Source organism: Sander vitreus, chromosome 3 (genome assembly GCF_031162955.1).
Source record: "Sander vitreus isolate 19-12246 chromosome 3, sanVit1, whole genome shotgun sequence".
In the NCBI taxonomy this organism is placed as follows: domain Eukaryota; kingdom Metazoa; phylum Chordata; class Actinopteri; order Perciformes; family Percidae; genus Sander; species Sander vitreus.
Genome location: NC_135857.1, coordinates 7,410,047 through 7,430,000, shown reverse-complemented (window position 1 = coordinate 7,430,000; position 19,954 = coordinate 7,410,047). Strand labels below are relative to the sequence as shown.

General features: G+C 41.3%; 1 protein-coding gene across 2 annotated transcripts in view; it reads right to left on the bottom strand.

The window, feature by feature from the left end:
* pipox (pipecolic acid oxidase) overlaps positions 1-13,369 on the bottom strand; it is a 70,931-nt gene extending 57,562 nt beyond the window's left edge. For both annotated transcript variants that reach the window (XM_078245832.1, XM_078245831.1), the window contains exons 1-2: positions 13,197-13,369; positions 9,158-9,306 (exon numbers count right to left, since the gene is read on the bottom strand). In XM_078245832.1, coding sequence (XP_078101958.1) covers positions 9,158-9,306; positions 13,197-13,307 — 260 coding nt within the window. In that variant the 5' untranslated portion in view covers positions 13,308-13,369. The remainder of the gene's footprint in view (positions 1-9,157; positions 9,307-13,196) is intronic.
* Positions 13,370-19,954: the final 6,585 nt, after the last annotated feature.

Sequence of the window (19,954 nt, the reverse complement as noted above, 5' to 3'; positions counted from 1 at the left end):
CTGCTGGGGGACTTCCTTTGACACACTGAGCGCCTCTCTCCTCTCTCTTTCCATTTGTGTGCATTAATGTCCCAGTAATGCTTGTTACTAACTTACCTCCGGGGAGCTTATTCCCAGGAGTGTTTTCTTGCCTCGCAGTTTTCCTTGGATTGTGGTGGCACCTGGATAGTGTTTGCAGTTGCTGCCGTGGAGTTGCTTGACGCCCTGCTACTGCTATTATTTCTAGTCATAGTTATAATTATCTTTATTGGTACTATAACTGCCACTGTTCATCATACAAATTGCTACAAAATACAAGTTTTTCCTCACCACTGTTGCACCAAATGCTTGCTCTTGGGGAGGAATTGTTGGGTCTTTGTAAATAATAAGAGTGTGGTCTAGACCCACTCTATCTGTAAAGTGTCCTTAGATAACTCCTGTTATGATTTGACACAATAAATAAAATTGAACTGAATTACACGCCCCCAGTTTGAAGAATCAGGCAGGAGTACCGACAAGGAAGCTAAGCAATGTCCTGCAGCGGCAGCTAAACGTATTTTAGACGTCTAAAAACATCTATATTTAGAATATTTTCAGCACTTTACCTTGCTGTCAGACAGCCCTTTACGAAGCCTTTACGAAACCGTTATCACTGCACTCTTCAAAGCCACCAGACTCCTTTGACAAAAACTGTTTTTTTAACTCGCAGAATACGGGATGCTGCTCTACCGCTGCCTCCATTGGTAGGTTAGTTTGTGTTATTGTGTAACTGGTTGGTTTGCATCCCGTCCCGTACCTATCCAGTCCTGCAGCTCGCCTTCTTCCAAGTCTCTATTGACATGAGCATAATTCTAACCTAACCGAAGTAGATTTATTTGTTTAAACTAATAGTGGTTAGGGTATAACCGGAGGAATAAGGAAAATAATGGTTAATTAAAACTTGGGTTTTAGGTTTCCTGCCCTCGCCATTACTTCTATCAATAATAATAACAGTGAGGGTACTCAACAAATTATTGCTGAGAACACAGCAACATCACTAAAATAGGTCAAACAGGGCAAAAAAAATGGTTAAATGGTCAGAGAGGTTGCAAACAATCCCCCAGGTTAGGTTAGTTCAAAATCGATTCATAGAATTCAAAAAATTGATTTTGACACTATTGTCCTGAAATGACATTACCTCGCCATTCCCATAGATGGCGCTGCATCAAATTCACACTGACGCCTGGGCACTCTTGTCATAATCAGAAGAAGAAGGAGTGCAGCGGAGGTAGTTTAGTCGGCGCAAACAATGGCAAACCTCACAGAAAGAATTATTCAACCTGCTCCATCCCATGGATGTATTAAGAGAACGCTCCATCCTCATTGAAGGCTAGAGTTTGGGCACATTTTTATAACCTCGAGGGGAAGACAGAACTTGATAGGAATCATGCGATATGCAGGCTTTGCAAAGCGAAAGTTAAGTATTTTGGAAACGCCACAAACTTGAGAACTCACATGGTACGGCATCACCCAGAGATTAACATTAAAGACGTGGATGAACAACAACCTAAAGTACCTCTCCTAATGTGCCAGTCAACCAACGCACTCTTTCAGTGCTCTAAACTCCCACGGTTGCGTCAGAGAGAGTGTTCTCAACTGCCGGAGACATCGTAACTGCACAGCGGAGCAAGCTCACTCCAAAACACGTAGACCAGCTTCTGTTTCTGCAAAAGAATGTACAGATTCCAGCCAGTGGTGGACTATGAACTGGTTACACACACATACACCTAAATGTGTATCCATTATGTGATTCTGACACATCACACAAGTTCTGTTGAATGGACTGTAGTTGCCACAGTTCTAAAAAGAAAGGGCCCAATTTTAGGAAGTTCAATGTGCCCAGTCGAGTTCACATTTCAACAGTCAACCTGGTAGCTGAAGTACTCCTTAAACCACATTAAGCAGTATTTTTTGTTTGATCTGAGTACAGCACTTTAAAGCTAAATGTAAAAGCTATTTTTATTCAAGTTTTATACTTGAATTAAATGTATTTGAAAGCTGGCCAAAGCTTGGCACTTTTTCAGTTTTTAGTTGCAAAAGTTTTTATTTTTGTATAAAGAAATATACAGTAATATCAAAACTACATTTAATTTGTTGTTTCTTTTCTTTTAAATTGTATGTCTACTGCAATCACATGGGTAAAGTAACTACATTTACATACTAATCGTTTTTTTGAATCGAGAATCGTTTTTGAATCGAAAATCGATATTGAATCGAATCGTGAGCCTAAAAATCAGAACTGAATCGTGACATTTTCAGAATCGTACACCCCTACAGGTTAGTCAAACATATTTGAAAATAAATACCAAGGTGAACAGTAAAATTATCACATATATAATATTATCACATCCATCAACTTGATCTTCTGCACTAGCTCTTTGCACTTACTGTTTTATTGTGTAATAATGGATTATTAGCATCACCACTTTAAGTTTGACCTCCAAATAAAGTGTTTTAGATCATCCGGGTGATCTGTTGGTTAGTTTCCATCATGTGACTGTCTGACTGCGTCATTTTTCCTGTTGAAACTATTAGTTTACTAGACACAATCCCCCTTTCTTAACAGGTCCTTTGGTGAGTACAATGTTAACAAAACCAATATAAATTATTACCAAAGCTATAAAATGTAACCCACATTTTAAGAAACTGTAGTTTTTCCTTGACCAAACCTTAACCACTATGGCTATTAGGTATGGCAGTGTGGGTCGGTCCACCACTTTCTTCTAGAATGAAATATCTCAACAACATAAGATCGATTGCCACATCATTTTGTACCAGCGGTCAATTTGTCACCAGATGAAAATTCATTGCGGTCCGCTTCTTCTGGCTAGAGGAGTCTGCTGTGAGCGTTATGATGTTAGCTGGGTAACTCCATCTACCCTCAAGGTTTAACGTTGGTTTTATTTGGCATTTTACCACACAGGGTTACACAGTGAAATGTAAGTTGTAGCCTTTTCATGATACACATAGTGCTGGACAATATATTGATATTATATCAACATCAATATATGAGGCTAAATATTGTCTTAAATTTTAGATATCGTAATATCGTGACATGGACAAGTGTTGTCTTTTCCTGGTTTTAAAGGCTGCATTGCAGTAAAGTGATGTAATTTTCTGAACTGTTCTAGCTGTTCTATTATTTGCCTTTACCCACTTAGTCATTATATCCGCATTACTGATAATTATTTATCTATAATCTCATTGTGTGAACATTTTGTGAAAGCCCCAATAGTCAACCCTACAACATGTATCATAATATCGATATTGATGTATTTGGTTGTGTTAATTTCTCCATTTTGCCCAGCCCTAGCTACACACATATATAACACACACACATATATATATATATATATATATATACACATACATACACACACACATATATATATATATATATATATATACACACATACATACACATATATACATACACACACACACACACACACACACACACACACACACACACATATATATATATATATACACACACACACACACACACACACACACACACACACACACACACACACACGTGCTGGTCATATAATTATAATATCATGAAAAAGTTGATTTATTTCAGTAATTCCATTCAAAAAGTGAAACTTGTATAATGTATACATTCATTCCACACAGACTGATATATTTCAAGTGTTTATTTCTTTTAATTTTGAGGATTATAACTGACAACTAATGACAACGCCACATTCAGTATCTCAGAAAAAGCACGTCGTAGACGTAAGCAAGACATGGGTTTCAGCTGTCGCATTCCTTGTGTCAAGCCACACTTGAACAAGACACAGCGTCAGAAGCGTCTCGCCTGGGATAAAGACAAAAAGGACTGGACTGCTGCTGAGTGGTCCAAAGTTATGTTCTCTGAAAGTCAATTTTGCATTTCCTTTGGAAATCAAGGTCCCAGAGTCTGGAGGAAGAGAGGAGAGGCACAGAATCCACGTTGCTTGAAGTCCAGTGTAAAGTTTCCACAGTGATGGTTTTGGTCCACTGTGTTTTCTGGGGTCCAGGGTCAACGCAGCCGTCTACCAGGAAGTTTTAGAGCACTTCCTGCTGCTGACCAACTTTATGGAAATGCAGATTTCATTTTCCAACAGGACTTGGCACCTGCACACAGTGCTAAAGCTACCAGTACCTGGTTTAAGGACCATGGTATCCCTGTTCTTAATTGGCCAGCAAAGTCGCCTAACCTTAACCCTATAGAAAATCTATGAGGTATTGTGAAGAGGATGATGCGATACACCAGACCCAACAATGCAGAAGAGCTGAAGGCCACTATCAGAGCAACCTGGGCTCTCCTAACACCTGAGCAGTGCCACAGACTGATCGACTCCATGCCACGCCGCATTGCTGCAGTAATTCAGGCAAAAGGAGCCCCAACTAAGTATTGAGTGCTGTACATGCTCATACTTTTCATGTTCATACTTTTCAGTTGGCCAACATTTCTAAAAATCCTTTTTTGTATTGGTCTTAAGTAATATTCTAATTTTCGGAGATACTGAATTTGGGATTTTCATTAGTTGTCAGTTATAATCCTCACAATTAAAAGAAATGAACATTTGAAATATATCACTCTGTGTGTGATGAATGAATATACAAATTTCACTTTTTGAATGGAATTACTGAAATAAATCAACTTTTTCATGATATTCTAATTATATGACGTGTGTGTGTGCGTGTGTGTGTGTGTGTGTGTGTGTGTTTTTAAAAAAAAAATCAGGGTCAGTGTTGGGGAAGTTACTTTAAAAAAGTAGTGTTTGCTCGTTACTTCTTAAAAAAGTAATCCTTTACTTAGTTACCCCCTATGGAAAGTAACTTTTTACTTTACTCGTTACTTTTATGTTACTTTTAAAAGCAGGCGTCTCTGGCAGAGACTGAAGTTAATTATACAAAAACTATCTTTGACCATACAGCCAATCTCTGGTTTATCAGTGAAGTGTCTGAACTACACTGCAGACTGGATTCTCTACTCACAGAGTGACGGCTGATTCATTATGAACGAGTCCAGCGCGGGATGAATGCACATCGGCAGGTCATCGGCGTTACATAGTGTTAGTGTATACTATGTAATGTCTGTATTGACTTGTATCGGTCGTGCAGCCACGATGGTCCGTGCATTGTCGTAGACACATGCAGCCTCTTTTTTGGATATCTTTGCGTGTCCATGCAACCGACACAAGTCCACAGCGGTCCGCTGCGCGTATGTATGAGGCCATCTCCACAGCATCCATTTGTGAGGTTGTCAGCTTTGTGTCCGCCTGGCTCAGAGCGCCATCCAGCAAATTTTCAGTATTAGCGCGTTACACTACTTAAAAAAAGAGAGGAAAAAAAAAGTAGTTACGTTACACCCAACACTGATTAGGATATATACAGAAATCCTGGAGGTCAATTCAATACCTTTTTGATACCTTCTCAATATTTTTTAAAACCAACACGCCATTGAGTTGCAGGTTTATACGTATATTACGTTTATACCGTAGTCAATGCTGTAGCCGTAACGTTGGTTTGGACGGTGGCACTGGTTTGTGGTGGTGTAGGCCTGCGGTTGCAGCAGCACAGAAACTGGAGATTGATAACTGTTCTCCGCGTATTCCAGATTTATGGCTGGTACATTGCATAAGCGACCGAAGAGCGTTAACCCCGCATCCTCCCTATTTAAAAATTGAACAGTAAGCCTGCCGGTCTTTCCGCTCTACAGGCCTGAGCGAGTCTTAAAACGCCGGGTCCTCTAGCCATTTATCGGAAAAATGAGCATTTTCCCATGTTTGTCTAGGTAGCTTAGCTTTCAGAGCTGTTGAGGAGCTTGACGTTCAGCAGCCACTAGTCATCCAGTTCAGTGCGCAAAATGTTTCATCCACTGTTTTGCCGACCGGATACGGCAAAAGTTTAATCTATCAACTAGCTCCGCTACCTTCTTCGTTGCTCTGGTTGGTTGTAGCGCTATCCTATTGCGTGCAGAGAGAATTTGAAAGAAAACCGTTTATCCCGCCTCTCGGATTGAGCCCTGCCAATGGTGAGTTCCCAGACCCAACATCTTGATGTGGGTCTGGTTTGTCAGGCTAAGATAGGCTATCACCCGATGTGGGATAGGATATAATATCACACAAACTTTACAAGAGCAACTTAAATATACATAATAAAACAAATGGACAACTCATAGTTTGCAAAAAAATAATAAAAAAAAATCGTAAAATGGCGATTAATACTTTTTAATGGCCTTAATTTTTACTAATTTGATTTACTACTTTTTAATACTTTTTAAAACCCGGACAAATATTTTAATTAGAATGAAAATATAATAAAATAAAAAATGAATACAGTAGGGCTGCATGATATGAGGAAAATATGCGATAACGTTGAATATCGCGATAACGATATTACTTGCGATAAATAAACTGATTTTAAAGTGTATTCTCTCTGTATGCTCAGGTGTAGAGCGGTTGCCTGCAGTCCCATGTAGAAGTGTCCTTGGGCAAGACACTGAACCCCAATTTGCTCCCAATGCTGCGCCATCAGTGTGTAAATGTGTGTAAATGTTTATCTGATGAGCGGGCGGCACCTTGTATGGCAGCCTCGGCCACAGCGTTTCAGTGTGTGTGAATGGTGAATGGTTTCTGTAAAAGCTCTGAGAGTAGTCATAAAGACTAGAAAAGCGCTATATAAATACAGTCCATTTAATGTGCAAAACTAGGAGAACAGAAAGTTTCATGTCTTTAAAAGGGACATATTATGCTTTTCTGTATTTTCTGTCATATCTACAATGTTATAAGATTTCATGTTAAACAAGGCCAAAATTTCAAATAATGAGGTAATGAACTAAAACGCTCCAGTTTTTAATTTGTGGGCGTTCAGTCGAAAATTGCACTGCACAAGTGGCTGTGTGGTTGCAAGAAAATATGCCACGACAATGTGAAATACTAGGGATGCACCGATACTGATGCCAGTATCGGGTATCGGTCCTATGCTGTGTGCATGTACTCGTACCTGTAGTCAGAAAATTACTCCGATACACCCAATACCACCTCATAGCAATGTGACAATTACTTCTCCGTCAAGCAGGTATAGGCGACGGAAGAGGAGCAATGCAAGCCGTTTGGAGATTTTGGCTGTAAAAAATAACTAGGCTCTTGCCCAATGCATGAATGCACTTGGCGACCAGCCATTGCCAGTGGTTAATAATACGATGTCTTCTCAGTGTACTGGAGCCGAGAGATTACCAGCCATCACCACATCACAAAAAACGTGTTTCCAAAGCTGCTTTGTGAAAAAGCACATCAGCAGCCTGTTGCCCGTAAACTCCACCACTGATATTTGGAGTAGCGGTTTTAGCCCAATGTCTCTCATCAGCTTAACGGGCATAAACATGAAGAAAGCAATATTTCGATCTGCTCTGACTGCATGCGGTTTCTACACAGCGCTGTTTTAACAACCACAGTGCTACTCAGTAAATAGTGTTTTTTTTTTCACAAACAGGCTGAAAAGAAAGCTCTCTGGGTTTATTCTAACTGTTTTAACTGTTATAGTTTGCCACAATTCTTTAAATTTGGACAAAATCTTGTGAACTTAATAAACCACTGGATCGGTAAATCCACATGGGTACTTAATATGCACGTGAATGACATCATTGGACTTTGCGTTCTTCATTCTTTCTAAACTTCACTCAATATTTTGATATTAGGAATGATATGATTTATTTTACTGACACTAGCCCGGGGAAACGTCAGGGCCAAGGCACTGAGCTTTGAATAGAAAAAAGGCATGGTACTTTGAAAATACTGCTTTGTTCTAATTGACAACAATATCAGAGAAGGCCAAAATCATCTGTGTGTCTGAAAACACCCTTGGACCCCAGAGGGATTATTAAGTACTCGTATCGGTACTCGGTATCGGCAAGCACAAGTACTTGTGGTATCGGTGCATCCCTATGAAATACAATTAAAGAAGTCCAGTTCATCAAAACCCCAGTTGTAATAAATGGGAATGAACCTATAAAACATTGACATCTGACTGGACATGGTATGACCAGTGGACAGTAATACAGCAGATCACTGCAGCTCCAGTGTGAAGTTATTGAGTCCCAGAGGGAGAGGTTGTGAAACACAGGCTCTAATTCAGTAATCTGCCTGATAGATGGCTGACTCGCCCTCTGCCAGCAGTGTTTTCTAAAGGCTGCTCCGACATCTGTCAGGAGCCATGAAGGCACACACAACCCCAGCTAAAGGCTTCAGCCATTCATCAGAACATTTTATGACTATGTCTCCCTGTGTGCCTGTGTGTTTACAAGTGTGTGACGGAGGAAGGAAAAGCCACGCGAGTGAAGGATCATAAATATGATACCTCATCTAGTCTAACCTGTCAGACTTGGTGATTGGTGGCACTAGTTCAGCAGCTGGATGTGCACACATGTTGCCATGTATGTGGAGAAAATAAAAAGGTTTCAGCTTTGCTCCGGCCCTTTTTCGATGGCTCCATCTGTCCCAGAGGCAGCAGCAGAAGTGGGAGGCATTGCTCACACCAGCCTCGCCTGACCATTTCTCATTGTGATGCAGACTTTTTTTTTTTTTGCCAGCCCAAGGGCACAGGTGGCCTTCAGATGCGGACCCATCAGTCATGAGCTGCGGACGGGTGCACAGGGGATGAGGAGGCGCACTGTCTTTCTAGGGAACATAATGTGGGCGTGGCTTGGTACCATAAACTATAACCCTGAGACATGAATAATGAATCAATGTGTTATTCAGCTCTCTGGCACTGAGAACAAATATTGTAATTTTAGTTGTAATTATAGGGCTGTAATATGAGCAGGAAACTCAAAGTGCTGCAGGAGGGTTTGCTCACAGTTTGATGCCATATTTATAAACACACAAATTCTTCCACGCTCTGATCAGAGGTTTAGCATGATGAAAAAAAGCCCCTGTTCCACATTCAGAGGCATGAGACCTGTCAAGTGGTGATTCATTGACGCCGGAGGTAATGAGAAAGTCATGCATTTATAGCTCCCGTAGATTGAGTTGCTGCTCTTGTGCGTACATAGCACCTTGAATGTGACAAATCCCTGTGTTCTGGCAAAGCTTTGGTTATGTTCCGTTTAATGGGTTTTCTCTCTGTGTTTCTGTTGACTGCTTACCTGTACAGTTTGACACCCGCCTCCCTCTCCAGCTGGGCCCAAAGCTCGTAGCACTCCTCCATCATGTGGGTGTAGAAGTCCTGCTCATAGGCCTTGCGGATTATGCGGGTCTGGCCATGGGAGCTCCCTCGGCTGTGGGGCAGGACGAACTGGAAAAAAGATGAACATTGGAACTTGGTTCAAATTAAATAACTTGATTTGGGAATAACATACACCAAACTGGCCAAATGTATGTGGCCATCCAAACATTTTACACATATGTGATGGCTCATAGTAGATGTGTAGGGGTGCAACGGATCACAAAACTCACGGTACGAATTGGATCACGGTTTTGAGTCATGGATCGGATCAATTTTCGGATCAGCTCAAAAAGGGGAATTTAAATGATTTATTAAAAATGTTATAACAATAACTTTTAACAATAATTACTTCTTTCACCAGTAAATTGCTGTTAAATGACAAAAAGAGATGAGAAAAGGGTATTTTACTATAACGGTTGTTATTATTACTTTGCGATTGATCTGCGGTTCACATGCATTCCGAACCGTGAGTTTCCAGGTTCCAGGAAACACTCTGGCCAATCAGAGCAGACTGGGCTTTTTCGGGATAATAAATACTTATTTTCGTAACAAAAAAAGTATCATAAACTGAGGAGGACACGCTGTTGGATGCTGTCCTCCTCTCCTACTCTTTCTTCAATGCCTAACAAATCTATATCTTTCTCTCCCTGACCCTGTCTTTCTGCTTGAGCAGCACTGGTTGAAGCCTGAAAATATTGTAAACAAATTAATAACATAACTAATTACACTGGTCGGACTGTTCAGCACCGTTTCAGACTGATACCTTTGGTTCAGGCTGGTCCTCATCCTCAACACCAGTGCCTTTTTCAGTCACGGGAAATACTTTTCAATACTCATCTGGATTGAAGCAGCAAACATTCAGTGTAAGAGTAAAAAAATGACATTATGTATAATAAGTTTATTTGATTCACAGCTGCTACATATAGTGTTTTGACCTCAACATCCCAACTGCATTTTACCGCAAACTTGCGACTAGTTAACTTTCTAAAGCAGGCGCAATCGCTTGTTTGCTAAGAGTCGGGTTGGGACTCCAACATTAACACACTGACAACATTGTATTCAGAATATAAAATATTTTAATAGCACTTTTTAATGTGTGATAGTGTAAAAGGTGTTCATGAGATACCAACTTGTGAATTTCGCCAGCCGTCTTCTCTCGTTTTCATGGAGACAGACGCTGTGTGCACGGAAGGGAGGGGCTGTGTGTGTGTCTGTGTAGCCTATGTGAGAGAGACCCGTGAGTGACCGAGAGACGGAGGAGAGCAGGGAAAGGAAATGCAGCTGAACGAAAACGCTGTGTGTTTTGAATAGCGTTAAAAAAAAAATAATAATAATAATGAAACGCTATATGTGGCGGCCGGTGTTGATTGTGTGGCACACTGCCACAAATTAGTCTATGTGTGGGAAACACTGTAAAGGTCCCATGGCATGAAAATGTCACTTTATGAGGTTTTTTAACATTAATATGAGTTCCCCTAGCCTGCCTATGGTCCCCCAGTGGCTAGAAATGGCGATAGGTGTAAAGCAAGCCCTGGGTATCCTGCTCTGCATTTGAGAAAATTAAAGCACAGATGGGCCAATCTGGAATCTTCCCTATATGACATCATACGGGGAAAGGTTACCTCCCCTTTCTCTGCTTTGCCCGCCCAGAGAATTTGGCCTGACCATGAGAAAGAGAGAGACATCATGGCTTGCAAACGAGCAAAACATGGCAGTTGGTCAAGGCCACACCCCCACCCTCCACCTTGCCACGCCTCTCTTCTCCTCAATAGCATTTAAAGCTACAGACACACAAATGGCACGTCCTAAGGAAAGCTCATTGTGGGACAGGCTCGTAGTGGCTGTAATTCTGCACCAAGGCTGAATTTCGGGAAAGAGACTTCAGATACAGTATTAGGGGACCACTGAGGCATATATAAAAGCATCCAAAAAGCAGCATGTCATAGGACCTTTAAGTAAAAGTACTAATACCACACTGTAAAAATACTCTATTACAAGTAAAAGTCCTGCATTGGAAATGTTACTTAAGTAAAAGTATGTAAGTATTATCATGAAAATATGCTTAAAATATTAAAAGTCAATCAAAAATCCTCACATTGTAGAAACTGGAAAGGATCCAAACAGTTTCTAATCATTTCAGCTGGACTTGTAGGCCGTTATATTGTTGGCTAGTATATATAATAAAACATCTGATTTTATAAACTACATGTGTTTTGTGTAAGGCTGTCAGCATTAACGCGTTAATCGCGATGTGATTAAGGGTCAAGCATAATGCGTTAATTTTTTTTAATCGTATTAATCGCATGCCGCCATTTATTAATTTATTTTCACTTCACTCAGCTTTGCGTCGTGCCTAACAGGCTACTATTTTGCCGTACTTCCTCGTAACACATCCTGCTGCTGCAGGAATAGCAACGCAGATTTCGGGGCCTCATTCCGGTGCCACTGATATGTCTGCTATACGGCAGCTAACGTTAGCCTACCGCTAGCTAGTAGTTGGATTAAACACGGTTACAATGCTGACAGCTAACGCTAAACGGTGTAAAGTGTGTCTGTATTTCACTGTAGAGGATTCCAACACCGGGATGTAACAATCTGCAGCTGCTGTTGTCGGAAAAACACAGACGGTGCGTTCAATGAAACTTGTAATTTACAGCCTTGTGGTGCATTCAAAGTTGTTGTTAAATTCAAATGTGTGACTAGATTAAATATATAATAAACAAATACAAATCTTACAATCAAGTTCATAAAGTCACTTTCTTTGCATTCATTTGATTCCCAATCAAGATACACTGGTAAGAATGGCTTATGTACTTAAAAACAGTTCTGAAATGCAAAATAATAGAATTTTAATCATGTGATAAAACATGCGATTAATCGCGATTAACTATAGAAATTCAACGATTAATTGCGATTAAGAAAATGTAATCGTTTGACAGCCCTAGTTTTGTGTGCAGAAATCTTAATGTGTAAAGTAGTAAGTAGTACTAGTAACTAAAGCTGTCAGATTAATGTAGTGAAGTAAAAAGAAGAATATTTATATATAGTGTAGTAGAAAGTGGCATGAAAAGAAAAAAAGTACAAGTACCTCAACATTTGGACAGTAGTACAGTAGGGGAGACACGGGTCAGTTGTAACACTTCCAATTTCTCCAGTCAGGAACAAGTTTCGAATCACCTGATTCACTCTAAACATGCTCTGTTACTTTAATACATGTGTGGAGAAGCAGCCCCCTGTGACAGACACTGCACATTTTAGAAAGAAAAAACTCATTTTTAGGTAGGTAAATATTTTTTTAACCTAATTTATTTTTGGGATAGCAATGCCAAGTTTGTAGTCAACAAACCTAAATCATGTTTATTGTGTGTCTATATGGATATCTTTTATGCAGGTTGTTAGTGCTAATGTTTTAGCTGTTAGCTGTAAATTAAGATAGTTTCATGGCGACAATAGTCTGGGTTAGTTGTAACAAGAGTCAGGGTTACAAAATGTTACATCCTACCCCAAGCAAAAGTTTGGTTGTATTTATGTTTTTTCCTTAAATTTCACTGAGTAAGGACTGGCTCTCAACACATACACACACACATATTATGTGTTGAATAAAAGTTTCAATATCAAGTTTTTGTCATAATCCTAATTTCATGATGTAACATTTCACCCCATGGTGTGGTACTAACCCAGACTATGGGGGTAAAGTCTAACATTTTACTCCGTGTGTTTGAGAGTAAACCATGCATTTTCTGTTTGGGTTGCAGAGATAACAGCTACTCAATTTAATAGCAGACACATGTAATTAGTTTGTATCACATTTTGAACCCACTGGCATAAAAGAGCTCCAAGATACAGTCAAAAATGTTACAACTATCCCCGGTCTCCCCTACTGGAGTAAATGTACCTGGTTACATTCCACCACTGTGACTGTTCATAACAAACGGAACAAAGTTGTGTGTGGGACACACCTGCTCCAGCAGAAGAGTCTTCTTGTTCCTCTGTGCCAGCTGATAGGCCGTGAAGGAGCCCTGCACCCCGGCCCCGATCACTATGCACTCATACTCCCTTTCCGTCGACATGCTGCCTGGATTCAGCACGAAAGCTCAGCATGCAGATCCACGCAACTTATTTCAACATGCGGGAACAGATCACAGACTGTAGAAAGGAACAGATCCGCCTATCTGTGTAGACGGTAAACCATTAGTGCCCCGAGTAATTCCTGCTAGGGGTTGAAATCTGCGCGCCACACAATACAAGCTTCATCAGTAAATGCCTTTGTTTAAGGCTAGATTATTATACATTGTTAAGGGTATTGCTGGCGTCAGACTCTGCGCCAGTCTTACATGATAGAACCATAGACTGTATATTCATATATAGGCTACGGTCAATGGATAGGACACAAGTGCCTGACAGTCTCACCATAGGGCAGAAAGTGTAAAGTCGTAAGTGTAACGGCGTCACTTTGTCCACTTATTTAACAGTTAAATAAGTGGACAAAGTGACGCCGTTGTTTTCTATGGAGACCGCAGACTGCTGACGTAGATGTGACGTGAGCAACCTGTCTGAAAGGTGTAAGTCTTCTAAGAAGAAGAAGAAGAGAAATAGTAGGTATATGTAAGAAGATAACCTAGGCACACTAAAATGCTAGTTAACATTAGTAATTAAACTTAAACAGCTAAGCTGCGAGCTTCTCCTGTATTGTGCAGTAATTCCTCTACTATGTGACAGTAAGTGTGGTTATGACACAATCGTTAGCCTATTTTTACAAAAACGTCTGCTATGGAGCCATAACGTGAGATACAAGGTAATGGAGCCTTTTATACATTGTCGTGTTTCTTTAGAAATAAACAATGAACAAATAGTCTTTAAACGCTTCAGATGTAAAGTTATTCGCTGTCAAAGTGGCGACAAAATGAATGGGAGTCAATGGGATGCTAACGGCGGGTGATGGCTTGATAGCAACAAAATGGTTCCATAGGAGCTACGCTTTGTGGACACTCGCTTACCCCCTTGGTCGCCACTAGCCAACTTGTATGTGTTATTTTGTTAAAAATGTTAAGGAAATAATGAAATGAACAGCCAGAAAACTTTATTCTAATATGTCTAAACCCTTGCTCATTTAATTTAATAACTCTTGCCTTGTCCTTTAGTGCTCCTATGACTGTTTCTAACTTTTTTTTCTCCTTCCGCATTCCACAAGAAATACACTTACAATTAGCATAGTCTTTATTTGACATTTCTTCATCATTCCATCATCATGATTGTATTAATAGTTGTATATAATACTTTCCTTGTTTGTTTTGTAAATTGCTTTGTGTGAATAAAAACGTATAAAAAATATAAAATAACAAACTTTTTTTGATTACCCTGACCCCTTCGGCCTGTTACTTTATGCTCCCCTCAGACCAAACTAATTCATTAATTATTGAGTAAAAGTAAATCCTCAATGGGAAAATACTTTATTAGTTGTGAAATCAACTTTTATTTTATTTTACTCTAATATGGCAATGGGCATTAAAGGACGATTCCGGCGCAAAATGAACCTAGGAGTTAATAACACGTGTACTGAGTCAACCGTTCTCTGGGATATGTTTTGATGGTAATCGAATGTGTCTCTAGCTTGAAACAAGCTAGCGCGAACCGCTGATTAGTTTAACGCTAGGCTTGAGTACAGACAGTTTATTAAAAAGATAGTTAATAAAGACATTACCTTTGGGTATACAGACATGCGCCATTTTGGGAAAACAGTCATGACCAGTCGAACCACGAATGCCGTGCAACCAGTAACCTGTAACATAGCTCTAGCAGGGTGTTCGTGGTTTGACTGGTCATGGCTGTTTTCACAAGATGGCGCCTGTCTGTATACCTGAAGGTAATGTCTTCATAAACTATCTTTTTGATAAACTGTCTGTAAACTTATACACTTACAAAGTTCTCAATGCTTCGGTTTACATGTAGGGACCCTCATTATGCTACCATGGAAGTGTGGTGCTATTTTGAGTCTTGTTAGTGGTATAAAATAGCGATTTATCTTTACCAGTGCCCTGAAAGCCTAGCGTTAAGCTAATCAGCGGTTTGCGCTAGCTTGTTTCAAGCTAGAGACACATTCGATTACCATCAAAACATATACCAGAGAACGGTTGACTCGGTACACATGTGTTATTAACCCCTAGGTTCATTTTGCGCTGGAATTGTCCTTTAATAATAATAAAAATAATCATAATAATAATAATAATAATCAAATTGAAAATAGAAGTTAAAAAAAAAAGTGAAATCAAACACAAAACAAATGCAATACTCATTGTATGTTCCTTTGTAAGAACGAACTTGATTTAGCATTGCACAGCATTGAATGATTGCATGCTTCTCAGTATAAAGCACAGTAGCTATGTATTTGGGGTGGAGAGAATGTTAAAGAATGGAAGGTTAAAAAATTGAAAGAGCATTTGTATAAAGGCTGTGACTGCTAGGTTATATCTAACCGTTCAAATGTGGTAAACAAAAACAAAATATTGCAGCATAAAAAATGACACGATTTAACGAAAGTCAGCTTTATGAATAAACCAATAGCCTACTGTATTTCACTGTCAACGGAAACCAAAAGGTCTTGTTGTGACAGGCAAGACCCTGATTTCTATTGTGATTTCACACTAACAGAAAACAGGGGGAAACTCATTTATGAGTAGACTTTTAAGATGCAAATAAACTTTCCCCCAAGCTCTGCTGTAATTCAGCTTAGACCAAAGGGCACCTGCTACACTTATATAACTACAGATAGCCAGCTCAGTACAGAGGTCACTCCTCTGCAGTCTCAGTTACACACCTGCACACAAGGAGGATATTATTACAATCTAATATTTTGGCCCAGTAGGCTAAATATGTTTATTCAAACTTGTCTCCCTGCCAACTGGAGGTGTGCAGAGACTTGAGACTTGGACTCGAGTTGACTCAAGTCACCATTTTCATAGTTTCGCTTTGCCAGACCTTCCTCCACAGCGCTGCAAAGGAGGGTCTGGCTAGTCCACACAGCAGTCCGGAATGGGAGAAAAACGTGGTCTGGTTTATTGGCATTTCTTTAAACCAATCGCAGTCGTCTTGGGAGGTGCTACGCGCCTCATGGAGCCATGGCACCTCTGCAAAATAGCCTCGGGAAGGAACTTGTTTTGGTGGAACGTGTACGTTCAAAAGTTGTTTTAGTCGTCCAACAGAAAACTCAGATTGGACAGATAGTCTAGCTAGCTGTCTAGATTTACCCTGCAGAGATCTGAGGAGCAGTTATCCATAGTCCTCATAAATCCACCAGAGTTTAGAATTACAACACAAAGAAAGAGGAAGGTAACGGACATCAGGCTGAAAAGAAAGAAATCCGGAGGAATTTCAAGCGGCACCTGAACAATCCCAGAAATGAAACGTTGTGGATATAGACTACTTTAAGTTTGATGACTTGTGACTTGACTTGACAAAAAAATGAACAGCTTGAGACCCGACTTGGACTTGTCAGTTAATGACTCAAGACTTGACTTGACTTGAGGCATGATGACTCCACTGACTTGCGTGTATTCATAAGTCTGAATGTTAGCTGTTAAATATAAAATAATATAATTTAATGTTGCCACGCATTTTAGGCCTTGATTTGTATGGTACAGCTGAAGTCATGAAAGGGCAGAGAAAGGGGGAATGACATGTAGCAAAGGGCCGCAGGGCGGAGTTGAACCTGCGGCTGCTGCGTAGAGGAGTAAACCCAAGGGGGTAAGCCAGCCTCCACAAAGCGCACCTCCTATGGACATAGACTGTATACAGATCGGACCAACAGATCCTGTTGCTCTGGACGGAGACCAGTGAAGGATATTAGAAGCACTTTTCCGGTGAACGCTGAGCGTTACTGCACAGCCTCCAACTGAGAGAGACGACGTAAATGTGACGTGAGCAACCTGTCTGAAAGTTGTAAGTCTTCTGGTAGCTGTGCTAAGAGAAATCTCAATTATTCTGTCATGTTTCTGCTTTTATTCTGTGTTTCGTTTGTTTATTTGCACTTCCTGTTTTATTTTGATATCATCAGTTGCTCTCATTCCAGGTCACTTGTTCTTCCTCCATTGGTCTGCTTTCCCGCCCCTAATGTGTTTTACCTGTTTATTTTCAGCTTCCCCAGTCCCCATACATAAATACTCACCATTCCCACTTACCTGTGCCAGATTGTAGTTGTACATAAGTCACTCTCTCCAGCATTATTCCTCGTGTTTGTATTCCCAGTGTTTTTTCGACTATTGCTTTGTTTTTGACTACGATTTTTGCCTGCCACTTTTTGTACCTTCGCCTGCATTGTTCTTCGAACAATAAAATACTTACCTGTGATTCCCTGTCTGAGTTGTGCATTTCAGTCCGCCATTGTACCGTGATAGTACAATCTGGCCAGTATGGACTCAGCCGACTCTGAGGCTGTTAAAGCAGCTCTGCGCACTCAAGCTCAGTGTTTGCATCAGCAGGAAGAACAACTCTCCATTCTTCGGAATGAGCTGATGACGATGGCTAATGGCTAAGAGAACCAGGTGATCGGAGTCAGTGACCAGATTGCTCCACTTGCCACTCAGTTCCAATGCCTTTCTACAAGGGAGTTGTCTGCTGGTTCTGGGACTGGGAGGGTATCCACGGCTACCTCCCCGTCAACGTCTTCAAGAGGTGATTCTACTGGGTCGAGGGCTTCTTCTTCGCCGTTTCCGCATCTCACTCGACCGGAGAGGTTTTCTGGAGATTCTAAAGATTGCAGGGCATTCCTGACCCAGTGTGAGCTTCATTTGGAGCTCTAAGCTGCCGCTTACCCTTCTGATCGAGCCAAGGTGGTGTTCATTATGTCGCATCTGACTGGGAGAGCCGAGTCATGGGCAGCAGCTGAGTGGAGCCAGAAGTCTGCGGTATGTGACTCTTACTCATTCTCGTTTTACTCAGACTTTTACACAGATTTTCATACGTTACTCCTGGTAGGGAGGCTGCTCGTGCTTTGATGGGATTACGGCAAGCAAGACGAACAGTTTCTGACTACGCCATTGAGTTTCGCACCTTGGCTGCCGCGAGCGGTTGGAACTCTTTTGCTCTATCTGACGCTTTCCTGTGTGGATTGTCGGCTAAAGTGAAGGATCACTTGGCACCATTGGACTTACCGGCAGTTCTGTATGCTCTGATGGCACTTGCCATAAAGATAGACAAACGACTGCTGGAAAGGGAGAGAGAGGAATCTCATGGGAGCATTACTTCGAGTGGCCAACAGAGGGAGCCTTTGTCATCCAGAGCTGCTCATCACACTTAAACTGCTTCATCAGATCTTCACTGTCCGATGACGTCATCTTCCAGGGTTTTTCAATACTCCTCTTCTACCACGCCAGAACTACACCGACCGATGACGTCATATTCTGGGACAATGGCAGCCGAGGAGCCAATGCAGTTGGGTAGAGCTCGCCTTTCTCCAGAGGAGCGACAACGTCACATGAGGGAGGGACGCTGTCTCTACTGTGCCCAACTGGGTCATCGCATCGCCTCCTGTCCGGTAAAAGAAGGGGCTCGTCAGTAATCCAGAGGGCGCTGGTGAGCCGTACATATATTCCTAGTTGTCCCTCTCGTCCCAAAGTTGAGGGCACTTTGCTGAAAGGTTCTGTTTCTTTGACGCAGGCGGTTTTAATGGATTCTGGCACTGACACCAGCCTTATGTACGCCAACTTTGCCAGGAGACTTCTATTGGACTCTGTTCTGCTTTCCAAACCGTTGGATGGTCACTCTGAGACTTTGACTTTTCATTTGTTTGACTCCCCTGCACACCCGGTGGTTCTCGGGTTTCCGTGGCTCACCTCTCACAATCCTCACATTGACTGGTCCTTGGGCAAGATTGTGAGATGGGGTGAGGAGTGCAAACGGGCTTGTTTTGCCAGCAATACTGTTGTCAACAATGGTTGTCAGGAGAGATTGACATCGGATTTTCCTGATCTCACTGACGCTCCTGAATGCTACTTGGACTTAAAAGAGGTATTTAATAAGACTAAGGCCACTTCACTGCCTCCCCACAGACCTTATGACTGCACCGTAGACTTGCTGCCTGGTACCTCCCCTCCCAAGGGTCGGTTGTTTTCTCTGTCTCCTCCTGAAATGGGGTCCATAAAGGAATATGTGGGGGCTTCATTGAAGGCGGGCATCATCCGTCCTTCCTCTTCGCCGGCTGGAGCTGGATTTTTCTTTGTGGGTAAGAAGGACAAATCCCTACAACCCTGTATTGATTACAGAGGACTCAATGGCATTACTGTTAAGAACCGCTACCCATTACCTCTGATCTCCACAGCGTTTGAACTCCTGCAGGGGGCCAAGATCTTCACCAAGCTCGATCTACTCAACGCCTACCACTTAGTGAGAATCAGAAGTGGTGATGAGTGGAAGACGGCATTCAATACTCCTACTGGTCATTATGAGTATTTGGTAATGCCTTTTGGCCTCACCAACGCCCCTGCTGTGTTCCAGGCGTTGGTGAACGACATTCTGAGAGACATGTTGAACGTTTTTGTGTTTGTCTATTTGGATGACATTCTCATCTTCTCTCCAGACCTGCAGACACACACTCAGCATGTGAGGCAGGTGCTACAACGTTTGCTGGACAATCAGCTTTATGTTAAGGCTGAGAAGTGTGAGTTTCACGTTACCACGGTTTCCTTCCTTGGTTTCGTTGTGTCTGAAGGGGAGTTTCGCATGG